Below are 23,580 nucleotides of genomic sequence, written 5' to 3'. Positions count from 1 at the left end.
GGCATGCCTCTGGGTGTCAGGAGGCTGTGGTCAGAGCTCTAGTGCCTTCCCATTCCCGAGTCCACCCAGTGAATTTAAAGAAATCATGTTTGGAGCGGACTGGAGTCCATTACAAGATGCCAGGACCTTCTAGGTCCCCCAGCCCAACTGGTCTCCAATGACCTTGGGCAAGGATGCTAGCTGAGCTGGGGGTACCTATGTTTTGCATTATTGAGGGTCAGAGGCAGAAAGGAAGGCTTCAGTCAATAGGATTTCAGCCCTGTTTCTGCTGTAGAAAAGCCCATACCACTCAGAGTGCGCTCTCTCTCCCGACCCCCAGCAGCCTCGGTCTCCTCTCTTGGCCTTTCTGTGGATGCCGGGAAAAGATTCTCTGTGATGATAACTGAGTGCAGGAGAGACGCCGAGTGTCCCGGCCACGACCAGGAAGACGGGAAGAAAAGGGAGTGCTCCCCTCGAACTTCCAGGCAGGCTCATCAGATCCGAGTCCCATCTGCCTCTGAGACCCAGGAGTCGGAGACCCCAGATGAGTTCCTGGGGTCACTTCTGAGTAAAGAAGTATTGCGATAAGCAAGGGCTAGACAACGGCGCTTCCCAGGGGGCACTAGTGGTAAAGAACCCACCTGCCAATGCAGGAGAGTAAGAGACACCGGTTCAACCCCTGGGTCGGGAAGACCCCTGGAAGCGGAAATGGCGACCCACTCCAGTATTCCTGCCTGGAGAATTCCATGGACAGAGGAGCCTGTCCACAGCCCACAGGGTTGCAAAGAGCCAGGCGTGACTGAGCGACAGCATGGCACAGGCAAAGGCGGCCGCCAGCATCCACCCACATGATGACCACGTCTCTTCTGAATGTTTGTCTGAATCACCTCAATTTTTAAAAATTAAGCCTCTCTTCACTTAAACACGGGCTTCCCTTATAGCTCAGTTGGTAAAGAATCTGCCTGCAATGCAGGAGACCCGGGTTCGATTCCTGGGTCGGGAAGATCCCCTGGAGAAGGAAATGGCAACCCACTCCAGTATTCTTGGCTGGAGAATCCCATGGACAGAGGAGCCTGGCAGGCTACAGTCCATGGGGTCATAAGAGTCGGACGTGACTTTCCCTTCCCCTTCCCTTCCTTTCACTCAACTACAACCATTTCCCTTCTCCATGGGTCTCTTTTAATGTGATATGAGTATAAGCATCACTTTTACAACTGAAGCCTTTATTGTTAAAAAGAACCCACTGAAATGTTGTGAAGTAATTAGCCTCCAACTAATAAAAAAAAATAAAAATTAAAAAAAAAAAAAAAGAACCTACTATGAAAAGTGCAGAGGGAGGTGGGAGGGGGGATCGGGATGGGGAATAAGTGTAAATCTATGGCTGATTTATATCAATGTATGACAAAACCCACTGAAATGTTGTGAAGTAATTAGCCTCCAACTAATAAAAAAATTAAAAAAAAAAAAAAAGAAAAGTGCAAACACACAGACTTCCTCCCAGAGTCCAGGAGGAGCAGCAGGAGGGGAGTGTTAAGGGGATCTGATCCACAACCCACTCCCACATCCCCAGAGGAAGCCACTGGAAAGACTGTCCTTCCCACCCCAGAGCAGACCAGGCTGGAGCCGGGGATCCCGGGTGTGAGTAGCATGTACCTGCCTGCAGCTGTAGTGGAGAAGGGGGTCCTGAGGTCACCCCCCACCCCCCCCCAAAGGCTGAAACGCTGAGTCCACTGGCCGTCGGGGAGCCACTTGGCAGAAGGGACAGAGAAGTCCTGGACGCAGGCCCCATGCCGGCAGCACCGGTTCAGCCCAGCCCACCTGTCCCACTCTGCAGGACGTGGCGAGACTGCCCGTCTGGGGCAGAACCCACCCCAGGCAGCCTGAGATGTGGGGCTCTGGGGGGTCTTGGGCATTGAGGAGTCGATGGAGCAAAGTAGGGCTGGAACCGGAGATTACAGCATCCGGAGGGGACAGACAGAGTGGGAAAGGGGACAAGGACCCCAGCCTCTATTCCACGAACTCCTCAGACAACTGGAAAGGGCCTGCTGAGAGTTTTCTCTCTGGCAGACGGAGGGCAAGGGCAGCAGACAAGTCCCTCGATCCTCGGAGAGGCCGGAGCTAGAGCCTCAGTGCTTCCCGGGGACCTGGGGGCCTGCCGGGCTGGAGAGGCACATGAGGGCGGCTGCGGGAGCACGGACTGCGCTTCGGGGTGCAAGGGGCGGGGCATCTCCAAGGTCCAACAAGGATGGGTGAGGCCGAGCCAGAAAGAGTCCACCTGCGCCGAATCTGAATTCCCTCTGTTAACCCAGCAGAGGGGGAGCAAGACTCATCTGAAAGGCTTAGGCTGGGAGGGAGGGAGGAGGCGGTATTAGGGAGAGTATTCCAAAGGACATGCCTCTGTGACTCCATCCATCCTCCACTTTGGAATCCATGGCCCCCAGCGCTTAGAAGAAAAGTCCAAAACTCTCAGTCATGGATTTACAGCCTCTAAACACTCGCATCCTCCCGGCCTTTCCAGGGTCAATACCGACCCCCACCACACAGTATTGGGGACCACGAAACTGGGTGATCCATTGCCCCTCAAATGTGTCTGCCCTTTCCTCATCCAGCCACGCCTGCCAGAAGGTAGGAAGCGGGGAGCGGATAATGGAGCCCTGTGTTAAGTTCTCTTTCAGGACCTGAGGGTGAGCCCTGGCTCTGTTCCCTCCCAGCTGAGGGACTCTGAACGAGTGACCTGCCTGCTGAGCCTCAGTTTTCCTCATCTGCAAATGGGGCTTGTCTGTTCCGAGCCCCACACCACGCCTCACTGCTCTCCTCATCCATCTCATGCTTTACTGTTCCCGGGTGTTATCTGCCTTTCGGAGGGCAGAGCTAGTCAGGCGACGAACTTGCAGATTTGCTGCCCTGGGACTTCTCTCCTTTGCCCTGTGAGGCTCCATCGTACTTCCTGGGACACCACATCCTCGGGGGTCCCCTAGGTTGGGCTCTCTACTGACCATTCCTGTGCGCCAGCCCCGGGCTCCTGCGTGCCTGGCCCCCGCAGGCCCTGGCATGGCACTGAGCCACCCTGACCGAACCAGAGGCACAGGTGCAGAGAGCCCGTCCTGGCACCGTCTTGGAGGAAGCATTCAGGCCAGAACAAGGAGGTGACAGCAGCTGGGTGGGGCTCCCCGAGGGCGGAGGTGCCCCTGCAGGCTGGCGGGGGAGGGGCAGCAGGGCCCAGGCTGGGAGCAAGGGTAACGGGGCGTGTGTCCGCAGAAGGCACCCCCATCCTACCGCCCTCTTTGCAAACCGCAGAGAGACGCACTCTTGGAGACTGAACTGGCAAGCTCCACAGACGGCTGCTTTAGCAGGAAGGCGGGAAGGAGCCAGGGGCCAGAGAAATCAGGGATAAGTGTTACCCAGCCAGGTCTCTAAGCATCAGAGGAGCCCACCAGAGCCACAGTGGTTGAGAGGCAGCAGAGGACGGTCAGGACGCCTGTCAGCTCGGGGAGGACCCACGCTCTGAGTCAACAGCCCTTTTTCGGCCTCGGGGCCGGTCACACGTGCTTTGGTGCCCTCCAGTGGATTTATATGTACATGCGCACAGGCTGGCAATGGGTTTACCCACAGTTTACCCCTGTGTTTTTTCTCTTCTCCCCGCACACCCTTTCTGTTCAATGACACTTTAAAACCGCACACACGTTTGAGCAATGCCATCAGTTGTGCAATCCCAAAGAATGACCTCCTAAGCACCACGAGGGAAAGGATCTATTGACACACAATTATCAGATTTATCTGGAGCTGGCCAGATAGCAGTATTTGCTTTTTGAAATTTGACTCAACCACACTAAAAGAAGAAAAAATGAAGCCCAGATTCCAAAGTTATGTGTATATCTGACTTTTATTGTTACCTCTTGGCATCCATGTCTGGGATACTCAGTCTAACTCACCCACCAACCCAGAGTCATAAACCTTTGTAGGGAATTGATTGTGCAGGGAACTATGAAAATAAGAAGAGTAGGCCAGAGTCATTCATTCAGTCACTCACTCACTCGTTCAGTCCGGGTTTACTGATGCCTCCCTTGCCAAGAGAGGCACAGAGGATGCTGGAGACAGCTGTGGCATGATGCCAACAGGCCAGACTATGACATCAGGCAGACATGGGGCTGAATCCCATGTCTTTGCTTTCTACAAGCTTCAGGCATTGAACAAGTTATTTACTAAGTTCCAGTTTGTTTTTCTCTTACTTTCTCAAATCATTACAAATGACAGAACCTCCCTCATAAAGCCGTTGGAGGACTGAATGAGCTGACAATGTAGTGAAGCACTCAGCTCTAAGAGCGGTCACAGCTGTTCCTGGTGTTCCGAGTGGCCACCAAGTCTGGGAATGACACAGATGTATGATAGAAGGGTAGCTGACATTTCATCACAAAACATAATGAAATTATACTGCCTCTGTTTCCACATTTTATGGCCACATTGTGCCACCTCTGCCCTTAATGAGCTTTCAGTTCAGATCAGTAGTTCTCCAAGTGTGGTCCCCAGGGCAGCAGTATAACCTGGGAGCCTGTTAGAAACGCAGACTCTGAATCAGAAACTCCACGGCTGGGCCAAGCAATCTGTTCTGACGAGCCCTCCAGGTCATTCTGTCGCACTGATCTAGGGGAACCACTGATCTAGGGGAAGTGACACCCGTACAAACAATTGCAATACAGGTGTGCTCTCCTGAAGAAGTGACATCGCGAGCAGAGTCTTGAAGGAAAAGGAAGTGTTTACAGGTGAACGCAAGCCATATCAGAGGAGGGATTACACTCAGAAAGGTTGGGGGCATGAAAGGGAGGTGTGCGTTGAGGGAAACATGAGAGACTGAGCCTGGCAAAACGGGGTGTGGGAGAGGCTGGAGAACGGGGCAGGAGCCAGATTACAAAGCCCTTTCAAGTGCCTGAGTAAGGAATTTAGATTTTATCCTATAACTGATGGGAGGCAGGAAAGGTTTCTAATGGAGAATGACATGACCAAGTTCGCATTGTAGAAAAAAATTACTCTTGCAGCAGCACGGGTTGGGGGCAGGAACATGAATGGGAAAGCTGCTAGAATGCTTCCAGGTAAGAGTTAGGGTCCAGGTGGGCACAAACTTGGGTGGTGGCCACCGGGGTGATGAGAAGTGGAGGTGCTGAGGGATATTTAAGGGAAAATTGACAGCACCCCTGGAGGAGGGCCCAAGGGTTCTGCGTTGGTGACACGTCTGGCAAAGATGAGACGTGCTGGTGGTGGGAGGGCAACGAGTTCAGGACTGAACACCTGAAGGAGGCACTCAGGAGACGCTCTGAGCAGGCAGCCAAAGCAGGAGTTAGTTACACCTCTATCTCCCAACATTTTTCAGTCATTCGTTCATTCATTTCACCAAATATTGGGTGCTCCTATCAAGTGCCAGAAAGGAGCCAGGACAGAGTGGAACACAAAATAGCCAGAATCTGCTCTCAGGGCTGATTATGGCAGTAGGGGACACCAACAAGAAAATAGGAAAACAAATATGTAAACAAAAACCTTTCTGGTAGTGTTAGTACTATAAAGAAAAGTAAGGGGGGGTGGTGCTAAGGAGGAACAGGAGGGAACTTCAGACAAGGTCATCAGGAAAGCCCTGCCGAGAAGATGTCACTTGAGCCAAATGTTGAGTAGAAGCCAGATGTACAAAAATAGGAGGAAAGTGTACCCAGGCAGAGTGAACAGCAAGTACAAGGGTCCTGAGGCAGAAATTAGTTTGGCCTGATGGAGAAGAAAAAGAATCAGCACAGCTGCCCAGATGCGGGAGTTGAGGGCGAGGAGGGGCCGGGCTGGACCACAGGAGGCAGGGAGCTTTCAAAGACAGACAAGGTAGTACATGCAAAAGTGCCAGGCTTCCCAAGCCATTCAGCGGTTACCACTTTGCACATTCACTGCAGGGGGCACGAGTTCCATCCCTGGTCAGGGAACTAAGAGCCCACATGACATGCAGTAAAAAAAAAAAAGTTTTTAATACATGTGAAAGTGCTTCAGAAATGACTTCAAGAACCAGGTATGCATAAGGGAATGCTACGGTGCTGTCACGAAGGAGAAAAAAAGGAGTAAGTCTTAACTGAAGCAAGGAGTTCCATTTCAGGAAAAGCTCAGGCTATGAGAGCCATGTCATATCAGAAAAACTTCCAAAACAGATCCATTTTTTTCCCACTGCTTTTGTTTAAGAATGGCTACCCACTCCAATATTCTTGCCCATCATCTCATAGACAGAGGAGCCTGGAGGGCTACAGTCTATGGGACCACAAAGAGTCGGACATGACCGAGCAACTAAGCAAGAATATGGTTAATAGGCAAACTGATGCAAGTGCTGGCTGGTCTTGAGGCGGGAGTTGGAAAGAGGACCTCTCACAGCACAGACCAGGAAGGGGAGAAAGTAGGGGGAGAGGAAGGGAGATGAGGAAAAGGCTCTCCTTGTAGGCTGGGCGGCGGCTCCCTCTGCCTGTGCCTGAGCCCCAGCTGTTTGCAGCCACCGCCCAGCCCCGCCGGCCTGAAAGCGAAGCCGGGACCCAGGCCAGCAGGGAGGCAGAGGGACCCAGGTCAGCAGGGAGGCAGAGGGACCCAGGTCAGGGCAGAGTGAAAGGCATCCAGCGGGGCAGATGCGGGCACCCCGGCCCCCAGGGCTGCCTGCTTCGCCCAGGAACACGAGCCGCCCAGCCGACAGAGGGCCCTGACCACCCCTGAGGGGACACAGGCTACCAGACACACACCTGCCACCCCCAGGATGGCAGAGGCCCCCCCAGGAGGCTGTTCACGCACCCAGCTCACCCCTTCCCTCCCGCTGCCCTCCACTTCCCACCTCTCATGACACGCGTGCTCCGTCTCCTTCCTCCGAACCTTTGATCCGAGTGTCTGGAATGGCTTCTGTCCTCTGCTCTGTTGAGCCATGTCCCTCCCACCCTCACAGCCCAGCCCAGCACTCCATTCACACCACCCAGCCCCACCCCACCACCCCAGAGAACTTCCTGTGACTGACACGAGCTCTCCTGGGCCAACACACGCACATGCGCACACGCACACGCACACACACCATGGGCTTTATCTGCAGGGCTTCACACACACGCCCTGGGCTTTAACTTGGAACCCATGACATCTCCTGGCCATTCACAGACCCCAGCAAGGCCTCCAAGAAGACCCTTTAACTGTCTCCCCGCCCAAGGAGGTATCAGGTACAAGGACAAAAGTAGGACAGCAAGACTGGAAAGAAGCTCCATCTTACTCACTTGATGAAATACACAGCTCCTTCCTGGGTAGAATCCATCTCCCAGCCCTTGGGCAAACCTGTGAGGAAGCAAAATCACAAAATCACCCTCTCTTCCACAAGCCCAATCTGCACTCAGGAGGGATGGAGACTAGGAGAACCAGGGCAATTCACAGATAAGCCAGCAGTGGTCAAACCAAGAATCTCACGCTTTTCTGTCCAGTTGCTCTAACAGTGCTTCCAGTAAACAGTGAGAGAGGGGGCAGTGGAGGGGATGCCCCCATCCGTGAGCAGGGAAGCGACAAAATAGATCACTGCTCTGCAGGCTTTGCTCATTCATTCAACAAACATCTACTGCGCATCGGTTCTGTGCCAGGCCCTGTGCCAGCCCTCAGGGATGCAGCGGCGAAGGCACGGATGACTGCCCGGGAAGGTCCTCAGGATCATCCCTGATTATATCACAGGAGCAGAAGCTGGAGCCACGGCGGGTCACTGGCCCCAACTCTCATGGATAATTAGCACTTAAGATAAGACCAGGACTCAAGTCTCCAAGGGCTTCCCAGATGGTGCTAGTGGTAAAGAACCTGCCTGCCAATGCAGGAGATGCAGGTTCACTCCCTGGGTCAGGAAGATCCCCTGCAGGAGGAAATGGCAACCCACTCTAGTATTCTTGCTGGGAAATCCCACGGACAGAGGAGCCCCGCGGGTGGCAGGCTACAGTCTATGTGGTCGCAAGGAGCTGGACACAACAGAAGCAACTTAGTAGGCATGCGCAAGTCTTCAACTCCCAGGCCACTGTCATTAGCTCTGCTTCTGAACAAGACATCACAGACCTAGGAAATCAGTTCCAGAAAAAAATGAGACTTTTTTTTTTTCTAATTTTAACAGTACCTCTGAAAACAATTTATCCATTAAAATGCTTAGAATGGAGAATCACTGACGTGCAAAATGAAAGAGGACCTAGTAGCCAAGGAAGCTGATCTTGGCTCCGAGGCATCTAGGCAGTCCTCCAGGCTGCAGCCCCTGCTGCAAAGTGCCAGAGACGCCGCGTCTCCTTCTCCACAGGGCGCTCCGGGAGCCTCTGGCTCTGCTGCCCCCCAAAAGAGCCACCCTGGCCGAGTCCTGCCTCTCAAACAGGCCGCCTCCAACTGCGGCAGAGGAGAACGAGCTTTCTGGGAACCCGAGGGAATCCAGCATGAGGTGGAGACAGGCCGGGCACCGGTGCAAGAGCCCTGTGGCTGGCACATTAGCAAACGGGCGTAGATTCTCTCAACAGTCAAACACCCGCCTGTGTAAGAGGTTTTATAAACTACGGCTACTCCGTGCTGGTCTGCACCTCTCCTGCATGTCACCAGCTGCCCTCGGACACAAGCTGCCGGACAGTGGGGCCTGGGCTGGACGGAGTGCTGGCCTCTGTCACTGACCCTCTCTTCACTCACTGCCGGGTGTCAGGGCTCGGCATTTCCACAGCTGCTGCTGCTGGAGACGCTGATGCTTCAGGGCAGTGGGCAGCCCCCCTCCCTCTCAGGGCGTGGTCCACAGAACTCACACCACCAGCCACTGCTTAGTGAGAGCCTCTTCCCTCTAAGGTACACAGTTTACCCCAAGAGCATATTCAGTCTGCACAGCAACGTTACACAACAGGCAGCAGCCCAAGCATTTTTACAGATGAGGAAACTGAGGCCCAGAGAGCTCAATCGACTTGCCAGAGGTCACACAGGAAGCGTCTGGGCCGGGACAGGAGTCTGGTCGCCTATCTTCAGAGCTCACATTCTTTCCTCTGTGTTGCCCCATAAATGCTACTTGTTCCCCTCGGTCCCTGTGCGAGGATGCTCCCATTCAGAAGGGCGTGGGTTGGCAGCCTCCCCGTGTAGAAGGATCCCCATTGGGTCAGAATCATAAATAATCCTGCCACTGTGATGTGCCTGGGAAAGAGGCCAGCGTGGATTATGTCTGCTGCCTTTTCCAGCAACTTCCCTGCACACTGCCCTCTCTGCCCAGGCAACACCAAGAGAGCTTATATTCCTGTCCAGGCGGAGTGCCCACTAAGGCAGCTGCCCTTCCAGCAAGCTTCAGGGGCATCTTAACCCCTTCCCAACCTTGGACAACCAGTTGGCTGCGGCCAAAAATGACAGGATTGGCTCACAGGCTTGTATTCATCCTCCAGCCTTACCTAGGGCCATGGCAAGATGGACGGACTCTAGCTGCAAACAGCCAAAACATGGAAGGTGGCAACACCAACCCAGAAGGAGATAGCCACAGCCTTGGGATCCTGAGGCTTCACTTCAAGTTGAAAATACAATAGTGACAAAAACAGTAGAAGTCACCTCTGTTGATGGTGACTCTCTTGCATAATCGGTGCTACAACCTTTTGAGGTTCATAATCCTATCCCCATTTTACAGACAAAGAAGCTAAGTCCCAGAAGAACTAACCACTTGCTCAAAGCCACACTAATAAAAATTCAAGCCAAGATTTGAGCTCAGGTCTCTCTGTCTCCAGAACTTGTGCATTTGACTCTGATGCTGCTTTGCTTATTAGCTGAGTGGCCTTGAGCCAGGCCCTCTCTCTCTGCTCTTCCATTTCCCTACTTTTAAAATGAAGGAGTCAGACTCCATGATCCCTGAAGTCCTTCTTGGCTCTAGAACCAAAATGAGTCCAGTTCCAAACTGAAAAGAAAGTGGGCTCTGGGCAAGTCAGCACCTTGAACTGCACGTCCAGCAGCGCTTCTGTGCCCCAAGAATGACCGGGATCCTGTGTGGCTGGGTGAAGGGCTGGGAGGCCAGCAAGGGGTGGGGGTGAGGGGGGGTGTCCAACACCCTCCCGTTACGGTCCACAGTGGTATCCTGAAGAAGGTGATGGGCTGTTCACTTGAAATACCCCAGGCCTATGACCCTTGATGTCTCCATCTCTTCAATTTAGAATGAAACCATCTTGGCTTGGATGGGGCCCATCTTTCCCACTAGCCTGGGAGGGCGCTCTCAGGGTGCAGAGGATTTCCGACTGGACAGAGGGATAAGAGAGGAGCAAGCTCTTCGCCCTCAGAGGTCAGTCCCAGTCACAGAGCACAGGACTGGGAGCTTGAAAAGACCTCAAGGTGAGCATCAACCCTCCTGCCCATATCTGCCCAGTGGTGGGTCAATGCTTAGCTGAGTCCATCCATAAAGGAAAAAGTCAGAAGCACAGTCAGGGTAGCGGGTTCCCACAGCCACCACAGGGCATCCCCTCCTCATGGCCTGCAAAGGCAGGGACGGACAAGATCCTTACCTGGACAGGAGGAGTGTCCACTCTGGATGGGTGATGCCGTTCCAGGGTGCACCCAGCTGGTTGACTTCTCCTCATCACTAGAGAAGACCAAAATGAACATGTCAGAGGTAAAAGAGGCTTCCCTGAGCAGGACACCCATCACTACCATCACATCAGTACCAACTGTCCACTCCCGGATGCCAGCCTGCCTCTGTTCACTGACCGAGCATCTACTGAGCAGACTCTGAGGATGCAGAGATGAGGAATCCCAGATCCCTGACCTCAGAGAATGCACCACTTTTCTATAACCCAGAGACAGACGTGTAAAAAGATAACTGGAATATGATGTGATAGGAGCTACACTCCTGACTACGCAGAGAGAGCATTACAAGTCAGAGAGGGAAGCACCCCCTGCATGGGGTCAGGGAAGGGGAACAGCGTGCAGGCTTCATGAAAGAGGCGACATTCGAGGTGACTCGTGAAGCCACAGGGGAAGCACAGAGAAGGTTCTTCACTAGCAGCTTCTCGATGGATAAGAGAAGAGGAGGCTGGGTGGGTCAACAGTCCTCGAGGGTCTGCAGTGCTGTAACCATCATCCACAACATTCCCTCGCATTAGGAACTTCACAGATTACACATCTGAGGTTCCCCGATGTTAATTTCCCCTAAGTCACAATCAGTAAGTGATGAAGCCAGGATCCAGGCCTAGATGTGCCCCTTGTTACCCAGGTTTTTTCGAATACCTCACTCCCAGCAAGGTAGGCTCCCCATGCAGATCCTGTGGTCCCTAGAGGCCACGGCAGGTGAGTCCACCGACCTCTCTCAGCTCCCTGCCAACCAAGGACACCAATATTTCCTGAGCCCAAGATATGCGCAGGACAGGACCCCCAGACCACCCTGCCTCCCAGGCTTTAGGCTGGGGTCTCAGAGCCCAGAACAGGACTCCACTCAGTAACTAATACCTTAATATATAATGTAGTTATATAATATAATGAAATCCACCAAGAAAGTGCCACTAAGTTTCTACTAAAAAAAGATACAATAAACTGTACACAGTTAAAGTGTACAACATAATTCTTTGACACACGTGTACACCTGTGAAACTACCCCAAAATCAAGACGTGAACCCCCAGATCTTCTCTGCGCCCCTTTGTAATTCCCGTCTCCTACCCACTGGTTCTCACTGTCCTCCCCCATCCCCAGCAGCAACTGACACGTCTCCTGTTACCACAGATTCACTTGCACTTCCTAGAGTTCCTGGGGTATCACACTCGTGGAATCACACAGACAAGCCTTCTCTGTCTGCCTCCTCTGCTTGTCTCTCTCCCACGTGCTGGCCCGTGTCGGTAGCTCATCCCACTGCAGGACACACAGGTGTGCTCACCCTCCCCTGCTGATGAACACCGGGGGTGTTTCCAGGCCGGGCCGTTACAACTAAAGCTGCTTGGCACATGCGTGTGCAAGTCTTCACGTGGACTGCTGCTGCCTTTCCCTCCACTCCACTACTGTTCCTCTGCGTTTCTTTAACACCGGCTGCAGCAAGAGCATTCCCGGATGGCTGGGAGGCTCCGGTCCTGGGACAGGGGCGAGGGAGAAGAGCAAGGGACACTCAGCCCTTGCCCTCCCCTCCGGCCCTCACGCCTTCCTGCTCTCATGTGATCGGCTCCCCTGGCCGCACGTGTCTACACCCCTCAGACGATCACAGGGCCACAGAGGGCACACCCACCACTCCCCCCCACATCCTCTCCCATGTCCCCCCGTCCCCCGCCCCTGTCAGCTCCCGGCCAAGAACGGTGCAGCCTCAGGTGGTTTCCACTCTGACTCTGGGCCGGTGGGGAAACTGTAGAAGCAGAAGGACCGGGCTCACTGCAAATCTACCAGCTAGAATCTTCTTCAGGGGCCCCAGTCCGCCGACCCTTGCTGAGTGCTTCTAAGGCCTTCCCACCAACCTCAGGTCCCAGGTTGCTGGGAAGGCCCAGGCTCACCTTCCTCCCATCCCTCTCCCCCACTCTCAATGGATAATCTCACCTCTCAACTCAACAGAAATGGAAACCACAGAGGCAGGAGCAACCTCCCCCCAACACTTACACATATTTCCTCCCATGTTATAGCACTTGTCTCTACATTGGACAAAAGGTGGCCCTCTCCCACTGAAGAAGGGTCCGCGTGGGTCACAATCCGCATCATCTCCCATCTTTTCTAGACCCTTACTCTGTTGCGCATGGCAGGCTTTACATTCAACTTCTCTCCCCCTCTCACGTCCATTGCTTCAGCCCCATTCCTGTCTGTGTCTTCCGCTGAACCTGACAGTCTGTGTCTGTCCCGCTCTCAAAGCTGCCTCCCTTTCCAGCTCCCTTCTCGGGCTCCTCTGCTTCCTGGCTGGACACCCCTGTTAGAAACGAGTTCCTTCTAACAGTCCCCATTTTCTGTCCTGCCATTCACCAACCTCTGCAGTCTGGTTCCTGTCCCCAGTCCTCCCCGAAGCCACTTTCCTAGAGGTCATTACTGATGCCCCAGTTCCTCAATCCAGTAAATGCTCTCCAGTCTTAACCTCATGTGGCTTTTCCACAGCTGACCATCACTTCCTACTTAGCATCCCTCTTCCTCACCATCTGGGGGCCATGCCACTCTGACCCTGGGGCTACCCACCTCCACGCCGGGTCTCCTCCATCTGGCCTCTCCTCCTCTGTCCTCTCCTTAAACGTGGTGCTTCCCAGAGACCCTCCCGTCTTGCCCTTCACACACTCCTGGGTGGTCCCAGCTGTGCGTGATGATGCTCCAGCCCAGGGCCTCTCTCTTCAGCCTCTAGCCTATGCACCTAGCTGCCTCTAGGACAGCACTTCCTGATGGTCCCATGGGAACTTCAAATTCAGGATTTCCTTGCTAAACCTGTACCTTCCCTAAAACCTGTTCCTCTTCCCATACTCCTGATTTCTGTCAAATTCAAGTTAAAAATTCTAAGATTTAGCATTTCCCTGGTGGTCCAGTGGTTAAGAATCAGCCTGCCAGTATAGGGGACACAAGCTTGATGCCCCAGGAAGATCCTACATGCTGAGGGGCAGCTAAGCCCAAGGCCCACAGTTACTGAAGCCCGAACTCTGGAACCATGCTCCCCAACAAGAGAAGCCACCAGTGAGAAGCCCGTGCAACACAGCAGAGGGTAGCCCCCTCACCACAACTGGGGAAAGCCAGCGCACACCAGTGAAGACCCAGTGCAGCCAAAAACAAATGAATGCATTCTTTTTTAAGTCTGAGAATTATCTGGGGCTCTTCCCCCTCTCTCCCCTCATTCCTTAACATTCAGGAAGTAAATGGGAACTCTCAATTCTACGCCTAAAGATTCTCCCCACCTTTAGAGAGAAAAATCTTTAATTCAAATCTCCTGGACTCTCCTGGACTTTGGTGGGGCTTTCCAGGTGGCTCAGTGGTAAAGAACCCGCCTGCCAAAGTAGGAGACAAAGAGACGTGGGCTCGATCCCCAGGTCAGGAAGATCCCCTGGAGGAGGAAATGGCAACCCACTCCAGCGTTCTTGCTTAGAAGATCCCTCGGACAGAGGAGCCTGCTGGGCTCCAGGCCACTGGGTCGCACAGAGTCTGACTTGACTGGGCACAGGACAGACTTTGGTGACCGCCTCCTACCTGCCCTCCACACCTCCAGTGTCTCCCACGATGCCCCACGCAGCCCCCGAACCATCATTTCTGCAACTGCCAGAGAGAGCCTTCTAGAGCACACGTCTAACTGCGTCACTGCTCTGTGAGAAACCGCATTTGGTTTTCTTTCACCGACAGGATCGTGTTCAAACCCCTTAGCCTGACATACGAGCCCCTCCGGAGAGGCCCTCTCCTACCCGTTTTGCCTCAGCTTCTGCGGCACCCCAGCTGGCCCATCCCGTCTCTCCTGAGCACCTCAGAGTGTTCCCGACAACCTGGGCTCCAGCAGCCATAGGTGCCCTCCGACCCACAGGCCTCCGCCTCAGGGCCCCTTTCATGCTAGTCTCTCTCCTCCAGAATGAGGTGAAATGTCTCCTCCTCCAGGAAGCCCTCCCTCAACTCTTCAGACCATTAGCTCTTTCTTCCTTGTATTCCTATAACATCATGCAATTACCTCTGGAATGTATCTTACTATTCCATAAGTATTTGCGTTTTCTCTCTACCACCTTTAAAGAAAAACCTGTGTCTTATTGTTTTTTTATCTCAATGCCTAACACTGCAGCAGACAAATAGTGGATATTCAATAAATGTCTATGGCATGAACAACAAAAAGAAGTTGGAAGGCAAGTAAGAAACTGAGAAGAAAGATGGGAAAAGCCAAATTAACCACTTTATCAGAATCCCTGAGGAGCTTGTGGAAATGCAGATTCCAAGGCCCACCCCAGATCCTCTGACTAAGACAGAATCCTTGGAGGCAGGGCTTGGGAACTGGCCTTTTAAACTAATTTCCTTGGGTGATTCTTATGGATTCTAAAGTCTCAAACCACTGACCATAGGGACTCTTGTTTTAATATTGGAGAAGTTCTGTTATTTCAGAATCCGACCCAGGGTCAAGAACTTTAGTGGAGTTAATGTCTAAGATAGTATAATTATAACATCAACTTTGATCACAGTAATAACTACAGAAGAAAAGCCTATAGCAAACGTGGAAACAGTAACACCAACAAGAAAACCACTGGCTGCCTGCACTCCTGCAAAGGCACTTTGGAACACAGGGAAGGCAACGCACTCTGGGCTTGGTGGGAGCTCTGATTAACAAGTGGTTTCATCTCAGCCAAGTATTCTCCATCTCTGCAGAGCTCACCTCCCATCTGAAACAGGAGGGGGTTGCATCCAAGCTTCCTTTCAGCTCTAATGTTCTGTGAGCAGCTATCTTGAGAAAGTGAAAACCCATCATGGGTGGGTAACAGTTCAAATGCTGTGCTTCTAGGCTTGCTATATTATCAGGAGATTTCTATCCTGGCAAAAGATACCTGTAGTAGAAGCAGGCCAAAACAGCGTCAGCAGAGTCACTCTGTTATAATGAGATTATGCCAGAGCCATTTTGGTTGATGAAATTAATATACCAGTGCTAATATATTACTGAGAGCAGCAGAGCCTCCCTCTCTAAAGAATGCCAGGTGTATTGTGGGCACCTTCTTCCCCTTGACCACAGCCCTGTAAAGGTGTGGGAGGGGAGGGGCTGCCATCTGGGGAGCCCTGAGTCCCAGGGTGAGGGAATGCGGGACTGTAGGAGGGGGCTCCTGGGATGTTGTCACTTAGCCCACGCCTTCCGGTAGGAAAGGGCGGGGAGGGGGGGTGGGCACAAGGAAGAAAGGACCCTCTGCGGGCCCTGTCAGTGTCCAGAGCTGGAAGGGAAGACCTGCGCGCTGGGCACCAGGTCCAGCATTCTCCTCCGGACCCGTTCTGCCGGCGGCCAGGGGAGAGGGCAAAGCCAGCACCTGGCCTGCCTCTCTAGGGCGGGGAGTGCTCAACCTCTGCTGGACCTTGACCCACTGGGGAAAAGGCGGGAGCCACATTCAAACAGGCACAGTGATAAACTTATTAGTCATGCGGGTTGTTCCAGACACCGCTCCCCGCACCCAGCCTCTCCGGCTGGTCCCCAGTCCTGCTGCCTTTCAAGTTGGACAACTTGGAAAGGAAAGAGAGAGAGGGAGAGAAAATGACAGAGGCTCACATACTTGATGAAGAAGACTCTCCCACCGCGGTCAACTCCGTAGGTCCACCGGCCGGGCAAGTCCAGCCAGTCAATCTCATCGGCCATCTCGGAGTCCCGCAGCCCCTCCGGATCTCTGCGCACCGGGGCGCCGGGCCGGGGGTGGGGGGCGGGGGGGGGCCTACGGTGAGCCCCCCACTCCTGCTCCTCCTCGAGGCGGCGACGGGGGCGGGGGTCCAGGCGGTCCTCCGGCTCCCTGGCCCGGGGCTCCGGCCTCTCGCTGGAGGCAGTTGGCCGCCAGCCGGGCGGCAGCGAGCGGAAGACTTAACCCCGGCGGGGCCGAGCGAGCCCGGCCGCAGACGCGCGCCGCCCGCGGAGTCGGCGCTCGGCTCCCGCCGTCTCCTTAACTTAATGACGGGCAATTAGCGCCGAGGGGCTCCGCCGCCCCGCTCGCCCGGGCGGCCCGCGGGCAGCGCCGAGGGCTCGGGCCCGTCTGCTCGCCGCGGCCGGGCAGCCGGCGGGGCCGAGCGGGCGAGCGCGCGAGCCGGAGGACGCTCCCCGGAGGGCGCGGGGCGCCGAGCGCGAGCGAGGGCGCTGCCGCCCGGCTCCCGGCCCGCACGCGGCCGCCCGCTCGGCGAGCGGAGGGCGGGGCCCCGCGCCGCCCAGAGGGCCGCTCCCGGCCGGCGGGGTCCGCCGCGGCCCGCGGGTCCCCGAGTCCTGACTCCTGGCGCGGGGGCCACCCGTTTGGCGGACAGAGCTGGGAACCCCGAACCGCAGGGACACGTCTAGCCTCTGACTCGAAAGGGGGAAGTGATCAGACCTGGTTCTGCTCGGCGGGAGGTTAGCAGAGGAACAAAGGTCAGATGCTGGGAAGGCTGGCACGGCTGTGAGTAGCAAGGGGCCCCTTCTGGCTAGAATGTCAACCTCATGAGTCAAGCTAGTCCTTACTTACCTGTTTTTCTGAGCACTTCCTCTAAGAAGCCTGCCATGACTAAGGAAGAATCAGTGAGCCCTTCAGGTGCACTCAGAAAGCAACAGCTTTTACATACCTAATTTGTGCAGAAAAGGGAAGGAAAGGAAAAAAGAAAGAAAGGAGGGAATGTGTTCCATGTACGGAACATAGATTGCAGGCATTCAGTACTAGCATATCAAAATGGTATTGCTGGAGCCCACAGTTCTGTGGTCCGTGGGGTCGCAAAGAGTCGGACACGGCTGAGTGACTGAACTGTCAGTCTCTGGTCTGCATCAAAGTTGAACTCCAGTCAGCTTTCCCAGCTTATACAGGACCTGCCCCTGAGGCTCCCATTAGGTAAACACTGTCCTAATCCATGTGTCAGACCCAAGGGAATAATTAGATACCTCTCTTTAGAGGAAGCAATGTGTCGCTTGGCAGTTGGCAAGTATCTGTTGAATGAGTAAGCTTATTGTAAGCATTCTAAGGGACATGATGCCTGTTCTACCCAGGTGATTCCTCCTCATCCCTTTGGTATCAACCCATATGTTGCCTACTCCAGAAAGCCATTCTTGATTCCACTTCAGGCAGATTTATATGTCTATCCTCTATGTGTCATGTAACTTTATTAATAACCCTGTAGTGGAGCTTATCTGGAGAACGAAATGGCAACCCACTCCAGTATTCTTGCCTGGAGAATTCCACGGATAGAGGAGCCTGGCAGGTTACAGTCCATTGGGTCGCAAAGAGCCAGACCTGACTGAGCATACATACAGTGGAGCTTACCACCCTGTAATGCAATCCTTGGTTTACTTATCTGTCTCCTTCAGTGGTCTATGTGGGCTCCATTTGATTCATTTTTATAGCCCCAGCACCTGCCTAGGACACACAATTTATATTTGATGGATGACTGATAACTATCCTAACTAGAAATGGCTCTTAACTCTAACCGCAATCCTGTACTTTTGGACCCTATTTAGGGGCCAGATAAATATAACCACCAGCAACATCCGGGTGTGTGTGGGGAGAGCTTTCTGGAAAAAAGAACAACCAGTAAGCCTTCTCAGGAATCTTAAAGGCTGAACTTAGGTATAATGTGTGTGCATTCGATAGATACTGAAGCCACAAGATGCCTCAAAGAACATCTCATCGCAGCCTCTTGACTTAAATGTAGGAAACAGAAGAGCAAAGAAGTGAAGGGAGAGTTCATGTCACTGAGCAAGGCTCTGCCCAGTGTCCAGGCCAGAACTCTTTCCATTACATGATTCTACCTCCAACACTGGAAATTCACTCTGCCAACATACAGGCTCATTCTTGGTGCCAGTTTGGGTCCATTGTCCAGATGCAAAAAGGAGCAAAAACCCATAATACCCAACTCTTTTCTCCCTTTCCAGATCCTACATGTTTTTAGTAAAGAAAGCTGCCTTTGACAGTAAAGGAGAGCTGCATCTGAGAATCACAGGTGAGGAGGCACGCCCCTTTATGGTTCCTGAATTGAGGGGTCTGCGAGTGGCAAGTGGCAGACTCCTCACCGGTCCCCCATCCCCAACCCTGTGAAACACCTGTTAAGGCCCATCCCGCTGATAAAGCCCAGAGCCACCTGCCCACCCCTATGATATCAGAGGATCTGAACCACCAGGACTGCTGCCAAGATGCCTCCAGGGAAAATACCAGCAAGCATTGCACTCCCTGTCCAACCTGAGTAACCAGTAAGTGCGGCTTCTTGGGCTGAAGGTGGGTGGAAATACGGAACTGTATGACATATTTTTGAAAACATGTATTACACCACTGTCTTCTTGGAGGAGCAGGGGCTCCTGAGGATTTCTTCAAAAGATTTTTGTTTTGTTTATCTCTAATCTAGCCTGGGGTTCCTTGGGACATTTACCTAGACCAAAAAAAAAAAAAGAGCAAGTGGTTGAGATTTTGAATGTTTTTTACTCGTTTGGAATAAGAAATCAGGTTTGAAAAATACTTTCTAACTGTAGTGTATTCTCACCAGTGACTCTTTACATTCCAGTTCTTGTTTATTAATTATGATCAGGATTGATACTGCTAAGCAAAGAAACTTTCTTTAGCAAAGAAACTAGAGACAATTCAGAAAGAGTAGAAAACTCAAATAAAAATAGGTATTGGTTCAACAATTACCTGGAGGAAGGCAGGAGAGTGATATGTTGAAATGAAAACCTTACCTGCTTTGCAATTAAGTCAGAAATTTAGTTGTTTGTTTTTTCCTTACAGCAAATTTTATCTCTTTAAAAGCAACAAAGCATATGGATAAAATATATCAGTAATATTTAGAAATGATTCTGATTCTCTCATATATTTTGAGAGCTTAAGTCAGTCACTTGAATGTTATCATGCTTCTGGCTTGGTCCAGCGGTAGGCTGAAAAACAGCTCCCCAGAAACTGTCCATGTCAAATCCCTGGAGCCCATGAATGTGACCTTACTTGGATGCAATTAAGATAAGGATCTGGAGATGAGGAGATTATCCTGGATTATTCGGGGTGGGCCCTAAATTGGACACCTGTCCTTATAGGAGAAAAGCAGGGGGAGACCTGAGACAGACAGAAAGCAGGAAGCAGTGTGACCACAGAGGCAGAGGCAGAAGTGAAGCCACCACAGAGCAAGGGATGGTGACAGTCACCAGAACCTGGAAGAGGTGAAGAAGGACTTCTCCCCCAGAGCCTGCAGAGGGGTGTGGCCCTCACACTTCAATTGCAGTCTTCTGGAATCCGGAACTGTGAGAAAATAAATTCTTTTTGTTTTAAGCCAGCTAGTTTGAGGTAATTTGTTATAGCATCTTGGTAAATTCACACAGTACCTATAAGAAAATCATAAGTTATTGAGGACTGAGATAAATGTCTGTTATTTTTACTTGTCCAATATCCAACCTCCTTTCTTCTGTTAATAGCCCCTGGAGCTTCCTTTTGACGTCTAGCTTTTTGCCACTGTCAGTCCATATGGGTTGGATGGGCTGCCCCACACTCACGCCAGCTCCATTGGTTCAGGAAAGGACACATGACTCAGGCCAGACCAGTGAGATTCAGTTTTAAGACGATCCTAGAGTTCCTGGGAAGAAGCCCTTTCTCTCTTGGATTCCAAGCGGGCAGGTGTCACTTTGGTGCTGCTGGGGTCTTTATGAGGGGGAAGCTTGCTGAGAGCAAAACGGGTCCAGCAGAAAGTGGAATCAGAGGGTGCAGACACACTGTGTCCTTGTATCCTAGAGCCCCAGGACCAGCTTACCAGAAGAGGCTCTATCTCCGGAATTTCAACTTGTAGATGCCAAGAAACACCCTTATTTGCTTCAGCCAGTTTCTGTCCCTAACAAGTGAAAAAGTCCTAGCCAGGACAAAGGTCAAAGTGTCTTGTGGCCGTGTTGCTTTGTTGTAACCAATGTTTCTTTGGGAAAGTCATTGAGATAACCACCTGCACTTCTAGTGACTTGAGAATGTGAACTCTTCCAATATAACTGCAATTTTAGATCAAGGAAAGGTCATTTGTGACCATCTGGCCAAAGTCTATAATTTCCCTCTAAAGGGTACTAGAGAACTCAGGAGAAGTACCCAGAGTTGTGGTAATTCCTCAGGAGAGTTGGGACCACAACTCAGGTCTCCTGAGAACCCAATCAGTAGAAAGCTATATTTAAAGGCATTTGCTTTATCATTTAAACATATTTGACCAAGAGACTCACAGTTAAGATGATTATAACTGATTCCTCTGCTCTGCTAAAGAATAACCACAACAGTAATTTTTGTTGAGTGCTGGTATTTAATAGCTATGCAGCAGGCTAGGTCACTAGCCACTGTTAATTATTTTACAGGAACTAGGAAGCAGAGGAAAAGAAATCAAGGGCCTCTCTGCTGGGATTATTAATAGAGATACAATTATGTAAACATGCAAGAGCCCAAACTGGTAGAAGTTGTGATTTGATAAAGGTTTTAGAGAGGTGGGGTTTTTTTAGTATTTATTTATTTTGTCTGTCCGTTTGCCTGTGTCAGATCTCAGACCACGTGGCTCTCAGTGACTGTGGTATGCAGGCCAGTAGCTATAGCATGCAGACGTGCGGGCCCCGCCACTCCCCGGCACATGGAATTCATGTTCCCCAACCAGGGATCACACCCTTGTCCCCGGCATTGTGAGGCAGATTCTTAACTACTAGGCCACCAGGGAGATCTTGAGAGTGGCATGTTTTGTTATAAAAAACTGTTGAACTAATGCTGGTAACCAGAGGATTGTGGAATCCTGAAATTTCTCTACAGCCAGTTGAACTGAATTACATTTGTTCCACAGATAATTGCTGAGTACGTTCTGTGACCCCAATATTCTAGGTACAGAGGATCCAAGAATGAATAAAACAGGAAGTCCTTGCTCACACAGAATTTACATTTAATGAATACATAGTCTTGGAGGACAATGAGTCTATGGAGAAAAATGGAAAGAGTAAAGGATAGGAGTGTAGTGGATGCTGCTATCTTATATTCCACAGATTTCATATAGGCTTGGCAGCAAAGGCCTCATTAAGCAGAAGGACGTTTGAACAATGACTTGAAGGAAGTGAGAGAACAAACCATGTGACATTGGGGAAACATGTTCCAAGTAGAGGAAACAATAAGTGCAAAGGCCCTGAGGCAGGAATATCCTTGGAATGTTTGTGAAATAATGAGGCCAGCATGGCTGAAGCGGAATAAATGGGGCAAAGGAGATGAGGACCAGTGGGGTGGGGACCAGTGGGAGAAGCTAGATCATTCCAGGATACGGGAAGATCAGCTGTTATTCTACATGAGATGGGGAACTACTGGAGGTTTGAGTGTCAGAGACATGATCATTATGATTTAATGACTCTCTTAGAGGATCATTCTAGCTGCTATTTGAAATAGAGAAGAAACAGATTCCAGTTATGAGGCTACTGCAATAATCTAAGCAAGACACAAGGATGGTTTAGTTCATTGTGTTGGTGGATAGAAGCAGTGAGTAACCATCAGATTCTGGGTATCTTTTAAAGGTAGAACTGCTAGAAATTGCTTATGGATTGTAATTGGACTGTGAGAGAACGAGAAAGCAAGCATGATTTGCCCTTTCCTTTTCTTTGTGAGTGATGAGAATGCTCTCAAGCCTCACTTCCAAGGGTTCCTGCTACCTGACTACGAGGGATTTGGCCTGAGCACCAGAAAGGACAGAGTTGCCACTGCCTGAGATGGGAGTCGGCTGCAGAAAGAGCAGGCATGGCAGGGAGAGTGGGGAAACCACTTCAGCTCTGAGCATGTCATGCTGGAGATGCCTATGAGATACCCAGGCAGAGATGCCAAGGAGATGACAGTGTGTATGAGATTAGCGTCTGTGCCAGGAGTAGAGAGATTTGGTATTTTTCAGTGTTTAGATGGTATCAGTACCATGAAGCAAGTTGAGATCACAAAGAAAATGTGTGTGAGTAGGGAGGAGGCAGAGATCAAGGGCTGAGAACCAGAACAGGCTGCTTTTTAGAGGTCGTGTTAATGAGAAGGAACCTGAACAAAAGGCTCAATCACAGTGGCTAATGAAGTAGGAGGCGAACAAGAGAGAACCGTGTCCTGAAAGTGAGCCTCGAGTGCGTTCACGTCACTCACGAGGAGGAGTGTGCAAACGGTGCCTGTGTTGCAGAAGGGCTGAGGTTAGGCTGGGTTCTGTCTGAGCAGGAAGAGACTTGTACTCCTGGGTGAGAGTGTGGAGACCGCTCAGCTTATTTTGCGGTTGGTCTGAGAAGGGCCCTGGAAAATGATCGTTTTAGCTAATGAGCCCTTGCTCACCATGGAGAGGAGCACCTGAAACATGCTTCCTTCAGGCTGCGTCTCTCAGTCCCTGTGCTGGCTTCTCCTGGTAAGGAGGCCAGCCCGAGATGGCTGTCTGACTTCTCCTCCAGGACTGTGTCCTGGCGCAGAGACCGGGCGCTGGCAGCTCCCCAGAGCTGGGCCGTGGAGGGGCGGGTGGGGCAGGGCTAGGGGAATGAAACAGTCTATCATCACAGGCAGATACGGGCAGGCGGGGCCTGGAGTCACTGCCTCCATTTCCTCTCTGGGTCTCTTCTTAAATCTACAGCTTAGGCAATGCTCTTCCTGCCCTGACTTTAAAGTCTGATCTGGGATTTTTCTAGAAAATGGCAGCTAGTGCTGACTTTGACATTTCCTGGAACCATCACAGTACTTTGGTTCAGTTTAGTTCAATAAACGTACAAGGCACCATTATGCCTGTATCTCTGAAACCATTCCAGCCTTCAACCAACCAGTTCCTTCTCCTGTCTCTGCCACTCACCAGCCTTCTGGTCGGGCTTCTACGCTGGTTTCTGGCTCACCATCATCCTCTCCATTACTGTCTCCCTTTCACTTTGGGGAATTTCAGTGCTGATGTGAAGAAATGACTCAATGCCCTAACCTCGCAACACCTTAATCTCTGCAGTTCTAGGGACACTCACCTCCACTCCAGTAAGGTACTCACAACCAAGGCCGTTCCTTAGACCTTTTCACGACTCGGATTTACTCCTGTCTGGA

The 23,580-nt window shown here is 51.8% G+C and overlaps 1 protein-coding gene and 1 long non-coding RNA gene across 4 annotated transcripts in view; one reads left to right on the top strand and one right to left on the bottom strand.

The window, feature by feature from the left end:
* The window catches only part of PLEKHA6 (pleckstrin homology domain containing A6), a 133,459-nt gene extending 116,949 nt beyond the window's left edge, over nt 1-16,510 (bottom strand). The window contains exons 1-3 of the mRNA XM_043485001.1: nt 16,132-16,510; nt 10,482-10,558; nt 7,239-7,296 (exon numbers count right to left, since the gene is read on the bottom strand). Coding sequence (XP_043340936.1) covers nt 7,239-7,296; nt 10,482-10,558; nt 16,132-16,214 — 218 coding nt within the window. The 5' untranslated portion in view covers nt 16,215-16,510. The remainder of the gene's footprint in view (nt 1-7,238; nt 7,297-10,481; nt 10,559-16,131) is intronic.
* On the top strand, nt 16,024-19,829 carry LOC122451908. Of its 3 annotated transcripts, none has more exons than XR_006272536.1 (4): nt 16,024-16,166; nt 18,453-18,520; nt 18,629-18,767; nt 19,596-19,829. It is a non-coding gene; the product is annotated as an uncharacterized LOC122451908 (long non-coding RNA). The 3 variants fall into 3 exon arrangements; XR_006272537.1 differs by lacking the exon at nt 16,024-16,166 and adding an exon at nt 16,787-16,992; XR_006272535.1 differs by lacking the exon at nt 16,024-16,166 and adding an exon at nt 16,811-16,964.
* Nucleotides 19,830-23,580: the final 3,751 nt, after the last annotated feature.

Source organism: Cervus canadensis, chromosome 13, assembly GCF_019320065.1.
Source record: "Cervus canadensis isolate Bull #8, Minnesota chromosome 13, ASM1932006v1, whole genome shotgun sequence".
NCBI lineage: Eukaryota > Metazoa > Chordata > Mammalia > Artiodactyla > Cervidae > Cervus > Cervus canadensis.
The sequence above is the reverse complement of the archived record's forward strand: the minus strand, read 5'-3'. Positions and strand labels throughout refer to the sequence as shown.